The sequence below is a fragment of the Triticum aestivum genome, chromosome 1A, assembly GCF_018294505.1.
Source record: "Triticum aestivum cultivar Chinese Spring chromosome 1A, IWGSC CS RefSeq v2.1, whole genome shotgun sequence".
Lineage (NCBI taxonomy): Eukaryota > Viridiplantae > Streptophyta > Magnoliopsida > Poales > Poaceae > Triticum > Triticum aestivum.
The window spans coordinates 37,815,873-37,825,144 of record NC_057794.1 but is presented as its reverse complement, the minus strand read 5'-3'; the positions used below and the strand labels follow the sequence as shown (position 1 = coordinate 37,825,144).

The following is a 9,272-nucleotide window of genomic DNA, read 5'->3' as shown; positions in this document are numbered from 1 at the left end:
TACTGGGCACTCGTCGCGTCTTCTAGAGAAAGAATAGCAAGAAACTGCACTGAAGCTGGTACTAGCACTGAGATTGCAATAGGATGAATACTAGCATTAAGATTGCAATAGGGGATAGACATCAACGAACATACTAACTGGAGCATCGAGGACAGTGAAATACTAGTACACCACATTACGTCCTTTCAGTTGCTGATGATACCAAAGTAACGAACCACCAATAGTGCTATTACGGAAATGACTATCACTGAGTACAACTCAAAATTAAAAATCACTAACAGGTCATCACTTGATGCTTACAACTAGTTTCCTGGTGGGATCCATACATACCAACTCTGACTCTATCTGAACAATCAGTCGATGGATTATGTAGCTAACAATGGTAGCACCGAATTGAATGTGAATTGTGATCTGCGAATTCACTTTGCTTGCTTACTGTTGGGTGGAGGCGTTTGTTGAGTTTACAGGGTCAGCGATTGTCCGGCACCAGGTAGGACTCCATGTTGATCTGCGATAACCGCGCGCCGGGAAATAGCAGCTGGGGACAGGAGCGTTTATGGAATTAAAAACGGGTACCTAGGGAGGAGCGGCAGGGGCTGGAATGTAAGGGGGTCGGGGGAGGGAGCAGAGGAGGCACGGGAACTCACGTCGATCTGCTTTTGCACTTTGCGGGGCCGACCGCGAGGGCGGCTACGCGGGAGTGCACCGGTGAGGCCGTAGATGTCTTCCTCAATCTCCTCCGCGGAGAGTGATACAGAGAATCGTGGCCTCTTGAGCGCATCCGCGCGGATCGACCGCCGCTTGCGCTCGAACGCCTGTGGCGGCGCACTCGCGGCGATCGTGGCCACGAGGGATGGCATAGCAAGGCGACGCGGGCGGCCAGGGCGTGCCTTCAACGGTTGTGGAGAAACCGCCTCGGTGACCTCAGGGTACTTGTTGACTACGGGGTTGCCGGTGCCCGATGCCTTTGCCACCTTGCCAAGGTCAAGCTGTAGCCTCTCGCTGACCTCATATTGCTGATTCGAGGAGGATCCCGTGTCCGGGGCGATGGTTTCGCCATGGCGGTTGACGGGAACGCACCGCAGCCGTCGTTGGCTCCCCCAGGGCTTGAGCATTGATGGCAGCAACATCAGCCTCCCTCGATGGGCGCTGGACGGCGTTGGATCTACCTCCACGGCCCCGCCACCCGCCTCCCTAGCGCCACCTTCCTTGGTGAGATCTGATGGGAAAGCCGCAGGCGACGGCTCCGCCGGGTTCACCATGGTCAGGGGGGATGTCGCACCCACGATCGCCGCTTTTGCAGCCGCTCTAGATCTGGCTGCGGCGGCAGTGAGAGGGGTACGATCTGATGTGGTGAGGACGAGATCTGAGATACGACGAGGACGAGGGTGGGTTTGCTTGCGGCATTTAAAGCATGGGCTAAAAGGGAAATAGATGGATGTGTCATTGGTGAATAAGTAACGGGGGAAGGGGGACCGTGTGTACGCGTTTATTAGGGGGGGGGGGGGGCGTACAATGAGGTTTCCCCCTATGCTTTATGTCATTTTTTGGATTTATTTATAAAACGGTGTGTTTTTTCTGTTTTATGTTTACTTTCTTCCTTTCTTTTTTGCAGGAGAAAGTCGTGTGTGTACACTCCATTTCTCTATGAATTTCTCCCTCTAGACCATTGCATGGATCACCGTTTTTAAAACTAATGTTTCAGTGTACCTTTCTGTGTAGGAAAAAAAGTGCATACGATGCAATGCTGATCTACACATTTACCTTCATGTCCAATGATCTTATAAAAACAAAAACAAAATACTTTAAAGCTTCATTCGGCAGCGAGTCTAAGGATATATTTTTAATGGCGTGCAAGACGTGTTTCGGTAGTCAAATTGACAATCTAAAATTGTGCATGCCATACAAAACTGGATATAGTAACCATGCTCATAAGAGCGTCTCCAACAATAGGGCAACACTGCCTTTTGCGGCTTTTGGAGGCCAAAAAACCTCTCCAATAGCTGCCCAAAAACTTCAACATGATCAAAAACGTTTTTGGGTAGCCCAAAAACAGGGCACAACCGGATGCATATATTGGAAGGTTGCTGCCCAAAAACGCCAATCCACCCCTCGCCGCCCAACCGCCTCCTTACCACAGCCCCCCGCTGCCAAATCCTGTCGCCGCCGCTGCCGCACTGAATCCAACCGATTCCGTCCGGATCCAGCCACCACCAACACCGCCGCACCTCCCCGCCGCCTGGGTCTACCGCCTCCCGAGGGGTGGTGCCGGCCAACGGGAGCATTTGTCGCCTTTAAGTTTTCGCTCCATAGCATGTGTTTCGATTAGCACATGTAGTAGGCTTCCCAGCGGTGCGCTGAACTCAGCTCTTTCCCCTTTCCTGCTTCCTGAACCTCGCTTGGAACTGGCTAGCTCTTGTATTTCTGTTATGTCAAAGCAATGAAAAGGGGATCAGCCAAGTTGAAAAACAAATGCAAAACTGCTAGATACAGTTTTGCTTAACCACAACAACAATATGTTCATAGATCAACTCCAGGGATAAAGAGTTGCAAGGAAGAATAATGTGATGGTTGCAGTGAGGTACTAGGTAAACGACAATTGCAATGACCCAATGAACACATCATCCAGCAACCCCAAAAATATCAATCCAATGCTAACCAGTGGATAACATGCTATGGTTCATTCATCAAAACATCAGACAGCATCGCACACCTGCAAATAGTTGGCATTCAACAACAGAGCGGAAGGACCCACAGAAAACGCGATGGAGATGGGCGCTAACACCATAAGCGATCACCAGGCGTGCTTCAAACAGCTCTCCACAGGAATTCTTTGCACACTCATCATCTATCCTCACAATAGAGTGACGGCGCCTGCCTATTGGAAGTAAATGGAGATAAGAGATATATAAATGTCGTTCCCGTTGTCATCCTCGCAAGCCACAACATCAAAATGCTTCCTGTGAAACGTATTGCGGTAGTCTTCAACTGTGTGCCAGAACCTTTTAAAGCTCAAGGCACACAAAGCCTGTGACCATTTCATCTTTTTTTACAGAATATTTTTCAAACTAAAAAAATACAATAGTCAAGGCCGTCGTAGTTGCAATAGCTGGAATGATTCTTCCTGCAATGAACTTCGCCTTCAGCTTGTCAACCTCTTGAATACTCTAACACATCAGAAGCAGTTAAAAAGAGGCTTCATTTGGAATCCTGAAGGTAGTTTCTTGGCACATGCTTCCAGCTTGGTTAAAAGGTCTTAGATAACAGCAGTATCGTCAACTGAGGCACTGGAGAGGTTAGTAGCCTTCTCATCTGTTTCAATCTTAACCCCACTCTTTGGCTCAAATTCAGGCACTGCAACCTTACTTACTATATCGGCCAATCCGGTACGGGGATCCCAAAAGACACCCAGTCCGGTATGTTATTCACCCAGTCCGGTATGGGGATCCCAAAAGACACCGCTCTCAATATGGAAGAAGCCAGTATAAATTGAATGTGAGATGAATCAACAGCTGAGAATTGCACCGGGTGAGGGAAACGCTTAGGGGCAGACCAGTAAGAAGCACCAGTGCTAGTAGCAGCATCCTCAGGAAATGCGAATGTTAGCTGCTTCACACGATTAGAGAAGTAATCTTCAAACGTAGCAAAAGAAAACAGATGTTATTACATGGCATCTGGAGCACAAAAGATACTGTCCTATTTGTTGGCAATATATAATCAAAGTGAAACCATTTTAACTTCAAATAGCTAAGATGAAAAGAAAGAGGAAGAAAGCCAATAACAAATTGTTGAATTCAAAGGGGAATGTAGTACTTCAGTCAGGCATTCACGTACACGCTCCAACAATTACCTGGCTTGAGCATCACCTGCCTTTCTCATAGCAGCAGCATATTCAGCAGGATTAGATATAAATGAGTTCACTTCATTTGGAGTTTTCTCTAGCAGACCCTCAAATTTTGAGCGAGCCCATGTTAGACAATGGTCAATATTGTGCGGAAAATAATGAACTGTGCACATTGGTGCCTGTTTCTCAGGAGGATCTCGTGAAGCTCCATAGTTTTCAGTAAGGTGAGGAATCACCATCTGTGTATTACATTTGGGACCCAGCGTTCCAGATTCCAAGAATGGTTTCTGGAAGTACAGGCATCCCATGTCCACGTAGATCCTAGCATTGACATTATCAAGTGCATTGATCACAGCATCAAGGCCCTCCAAGAATGCATCATTGAGAACAAGTTCAGTCTCTGGACAGGCACGATTCTGCAGAGCATCAATATGGAGGCTGGAGTTGATAGCACTAGCAGCTGTAGCGGATACTGTAGATTTTGCCTGTCCAATGTTCCAATCACGAAACAGGAATTGCCGGCTCAAGTTGCTTTTTTCAATGACATAATCATCTGTTATAGTTAGCTTCCCTTTACGGCCACAAGAAAGCCCCATTAAAGCAAAGTTCTTCAAGAATTCACATCCAAGAGCACCAGATCCCACAACAAAAATATTAGAGTCTCGCATCTTCTTATGAAGCTTAGAACCAAAAACAGAAATCTGAGCATCGCAGCAGCTATTCAATGGCTTCAAGTCTTTAGGGTCCAATGCATACATACTTCAGCTCTAGATTGTTGTTTAATTGAGCTGAAAAAATCCATTTGTAATTAGAATTTTGTGCGCCTTTCTCTGCTAGTTGAGTACCTGAAATGAAATGGAAGGCCAGCTTTGAGGTGGAGCACTTCATGTTTTCTGCCAATAGGAGCGCTCACGGATTACAAGCTAATATCTAATTTTTGCCTTTTGTTTCAGGTGTGTGATCATTGATTCATATGATTAATTAATTGGTACTTGAGATCATTGGTCACCGCTTTCCACAATGATCAAGGAAGTTCAGTATAATAGGTATGGATGTTAAACTGTGTGGGGAACCTTATTTGATTGTTCCTAGGCCATCATCTTTTGTTTCAGGCATGTTACCATTGCTTCATTACGATGATCTAATGTTTGAGAACAGAGAGAGCCATGGTGTTCCACATGACTCAAGCAAAGTGAGAGACTAGATATATGATTCTAAATGATCAGTGAGATCTAATTGGTGAATCTTTCTGGAGCATTTGTGCTTTATCATGCAAAAGTTCAAGCCGTTAAGAGCATGAGGTTTATACACAGAAGATACTGCTATATTTAGTGAGATTGCCTTTTACCAACAATTTTGCAGAACTTCTACAGAGGATAATCACTAACTGTACAAATCATTTTAAGATTTTGTTCTATTTAGTAAACACTGAATGCCATACAGATTTTTGAGGTTAATCAATAAAGATATAAATATCCATGTTTATTTATGTAGCTTATTGTGTTGATGTGATTCCAAATATTAGCTGTACCATATTCACGCTAGCTTTGCCCTAAATGTAAAATACTAAAAAGGTCTGGGTGCTACTTCAATTGGAATTTTACTGTGTTTTCTTTATATACATACATACTATGCCTTGCAGGAGTGCTCCCTTCTCCCAAGATAAATTGATTCATGTGTTCCATGGTGTGTTAAAACAGAGAGAAACATGCTAGACTCAATAATTTAATAAGGTTTTGATGGGACCCTTCCTTCTATTACCCCTGTTCCATGCATAATGTGTAGAGAAAATGTAATGGTGTCTATTTTTACTCGGATGGTGCATCCAGCGGAGAAAGATGAGTACTATCCCCACTCCCCAGCAGTAATAACAAATAATGTTAGTCTCTGTATCGCTTTCACATCTATTGTGATGGACTTTCTATGCAATTATATGTAGTGATCAGTTATGCAATTCTAGCCCCACCAGCTTAGCGTGTATTATATACTTTGGTTTGTACATACTGCATAAATATCTGGCTCAGTAGAAGGCCTTGGAATCATTGCACTACCAGTGCCCATTCCATGCTACCATTGTGTACATAGACAAGAAGTTTGCTTCAGAAAGAGGAGCATGCTGGGTGTCATCTCCTCTGGATTCTTCTGTTGTACGTATCCTTTATAAAGAAAAACTTTCGACACCATGATGCTGACCTTTGCTGCCATTTTGGTATTACTTTAATGAAAATACCAAGATCTGTATTCTTCCATAATAAGCTATTCAGGTGGATTTTTGGTTCATTTTTTGGATTGCAAACCACACCATTTGTGGCAAGGAAGAAACTCCATTTACTGCTGAGGACCAAAGTGTATAACAGATCGATTTACTTGGTGCGAAGAAATCGGGAAGGACCGGAACTTGGACATAATAGGAAGTGGCGGTAATAGTTTTTAGATGTAATAATTTTTAAAAGCATGTCCTTGTGTTAAAGTAAACCTCCTTTACAGTTAATGTATTACTGAAAATTTTAGCACATCCATCTGCACTGGTTGATGACTAGTTCAAATAGTAAGAATATTTCAGTTGAAAAACGGGTTATTTCCTACTCCCTCCGTTCCGAATTACTTGTCTTGGATTTGTCTAGATACGGATGTATCTAGACTCATTTTAGTGCTAGATACCTCCGTATCTAGACAAATCCAAGACAAGTAATTCGGAACGGAGGGAGTACAAGTTTTGAGCTCTTAATACTGGTGTGTAAAACCTAATGTTAGTGGAGTTCTGTTAAATCACATGAAAAGTTGTCATTACTATCCTTCACTTTGGTGCCAAACACGAATAGAAAGTTATTGTCATTCACTCTGGTCCCAAAAGCGAATTAGACTGGTCTTTACATAAACTACATGGCTCTAACAAGAGATTAGTGGAATGGTGTTAACAGAACCCAAAATTGTTATCCACTAATACATAGGAACTAATATATAGAGAAAATTGATTTAATTGTGGGGGGAAAATCAAATTACTAATCTGTAATACAACAAAAAAATGACAATAATCAAGCCAAAAATTATCCAGTGATACATAGGGAAAAGTTCATAACTTAATATATATATAGAGAGAATTGATATAGTTGTGGGACAAAACTCAAACTGTTAAGCTGTAATACAACGAAAAATTTGACAATAATGAAAGCCAAAACAAGTCTGCAATGTCTACAATGGCATCACTAAATAAAAAGTCACTTACTAGAAAAGGGAGGGTGTTATCCAAACCGGAGAAGGCCAGTTCATCCAGGAATTAGTAAGCAAAACACTATCAAAAGTCTGCAGACTCTTGTTTTCTATATCCCAAACTCCGATTTCTCGCCAGTTATGCTTACACATGTTGACATACTCAACAGAGTCATCCGTGATATAGACACAGTTCGGCTTCAGTGTTGGAAAATCTTTAGTGGCAAAGCACATGGAGCTATTATAACCAAGGAATAGTGCATGATCCGCTAAGCTTGTCATCTTCACAAGTGCCTGGTTCTCAAGGTCCACCTTATAGACCTCTATTTCAGTTGTTCTGAGCTCAATATACCGGTCTATGTCATCTTCGTTGTGACCCAGCAGATCTCTAGGAAGCTCCACGGGTGTTGATGAATCGACGTAGCTCCTCCACCTCCATATTTGCAAAATATCACCCCATGGAGCTTGCATGATGTACATGCTAGAAGGATCATCCCCCTTCCTAACTCTGCGCATGATCTTTTTGACAACAAGAGATGGCCCATTGAAATTGAGGGTGAAAACCGATCTGTGGCTGCGAAGCACATAGAACAAACCATCATCCTCATTGTAGAAAGAGTCCATGAAGCCCCAGCTGATGGCCATGAGCTGGTGGTCGTCGGGCGAGATCCAGGTCCACCGCTCGTCGCCGAGCGGGGCGTAGGAGAGCTCGCCGATCGGCATGTGCACCAGCAGCACGATGCAGGCGCTCCCAGCCGCCGGGCTGCAGGAGAGGGTGACACGGTGGTACATGCAGTCCCTGGCCTCGCGCGCGTCAAAGGGGGTCGGCTCGGGATCGCCCCTGTCGAAGACGTTGTACATGAGGCGGCCTTGGGCGTCGGTGCAGCTCTCGACGTGGTGGAGAGTGGCGATGGGCGGGAGCGCGACGTGGGCGCCCGTGATAGGATTGAGGAGGTGGAGGTTGGAGGCCTCGTCGGCGGTGACGAGCCAGCCGTGCGCGGAGCCGACCGTGGAGTGGCGGGTGAGCGGGGGCTGCGGCAGGGGGACTCGGACGGAGTCGCCGGTGAAGGGGCAGCAGACGACGGCGCCGTCTGCGGCGGAATTGCGGCATGCGTAGACCAGGCAGGGGAGCTGATTCCGGGGGATCGGAAGGGGGAAGCGATGGCGGCGGACGGCTAGGTAAGCAGCATGCCACGAGGCGCAGACAGCACCTGAGCGGACGAGGTCGGGGATCTCCAGCTCCCGCATGAACATCAGGAGTATTTCCTCCGGCAGCCCCGCCCAATCGCGGTCGTAAGAATCGGCGGCGGCGACGATTGCGGGAGCGCCCGCCATGGTCGGCGGCGGAGATGCGCGAGGGTTTCCTCAGTGTCTTTTTTTTTTTTTTTGAGGGGGTTTCCTAGGCGGCTCGGCATCTCGTGTGCCGATCTACTTTTTTTCTAGGGATCATGTGCCGAACTGCCGATCTACTTAGGAGACTTGTGAGTATACCTGCTCAACGGATACCCGGCCCGTCCGGCCCGACCCGACCCGGCCCAAAAAAGCTCGACCCAACTTGGCCCGGGCTTGCCCGAGGGCTGGGCATGGGCCTAAGTTTTGAGCCTGAAGCACACATTGGGCCGGGTCTGGTCTTGGGTATTTTGTTTAGGGAAGAGGCTCGGCCCGAGGCCCGGAGGGATTTTCCTCTAACGGGCTAGGCTTCGGCTTGAAACGTAGGCCTGACGGCCAGGCCAGGCCCGGGTCTAGATTTTCTTCCTCGGGCTTGGTTAGGCCCGGCCAAAAGGATGGCCATTTATACTTGTGATATCTATTACATGATTTCTATGAGATCCATTTAAAAAAATGTTTGAATATTTTCAATTTTTTAAACACACAACAATGTTTGATGTACAACCTTAAAAAAATTCAGCTTCAAATTCAACTTACATTAATAGAAAAAAAAAGGACAAATTTGAATGTGAATAGTAGCAATTTTGTACATTGAGTTTAGATCTGATTTTTTGGAGATGTAAACATACCCCACGTGGATGTTGTCAAATAATTCAGAAGTTTTTAATCTAAATATGATTTCCTTTTTTAGGTTGATCTCACGATCTCACCTAAATGTGGGATCTCATAAAAGTCTCCCTGATTTACTTGTGTCCTTGGACCATTGACATATGAGCAAGGCCTACAGCTGCATCCGATTAGAAAAGATGCCTCGTAACGATCGAGTGGA

At 45.6% G+C, this 9,272-nt stretch overlaps 2 protein-coding genes and 1 pseudogene across 2 annotated transcripts; all 3 read right to left on the bottom strand.

Moving 5' to 3' along the window:
- Positions 1–258: 258 nt before the first annotated feature.
- Positions 259–1,419, bottom strand: LOC123084891 (uncharacterized). Its single transcript, XM_044506455.1, has 2 exons — positions 648–1,419; positions 259–538 (listed from the first exon to the last, which is right to left on the bottom strand). Exons 1-2 carry the CDS (start codon positions 1,260–1,262, stop codon positions 470–472), a joined length of 684 nt encoding a protein of 227 aa, XP_044362390.1. The 5' UTR covers positions 1,263–1,419; the 3' UTR covers positions 259–469.
- Positions 1,420–1,582: 163 nt separating this feature from the next.
- Positions 1,583–4,440, bottom strand: LOC123096360 (ubiquitin-activating enzyme E1 3-like; annotated as a pseudogene).
- Positions 4,441–4,622: 182 nt separating this feature from the next.
- LOC123188369 (uncharacterized) lies at positions 4,623–8,487 on the bottom strand. The gene is made up of 2 exons (XM_044600456.1): positions 7,071–8,487; positions 4,623–4,689 (listed from the first exon to the last, which is right to left on the bottom strand). Coding segments are annotated over exons 1-2 (1,320 nt in total). The 5' UTR covers positions 8,390–8,487; the 3' UTR covers positions 4,623–4,688.
- Positions 8,488–9,272: the final 785 nt, after the last annotated feature.

Bases quoted from the DNA above. Each gene is read 5' to 3' on its own strand.
- LOC123084891 (XM_044506455.1), bottom strand. From the start codon at position 1,262: ATGGTGAACCCGGCGGAGCCGTCGCCTGCGGCTTTCCCATCAGATCTC. The intron at 539-647 runs GTGAGTTCCCGT...TCCTGTCCCCAG, and splicing joins AAGTGCAAAAGCAGATCGAC to CTGCTATTTCCCGGCGCGCG.
- LOC123188369 (XM_044600456.1), bottom strand. From the start codon at position 8,389: ATGGCGGGCGCTCCCGCAATCGTCGCCGCCGCCGATTCTTACGACCGC.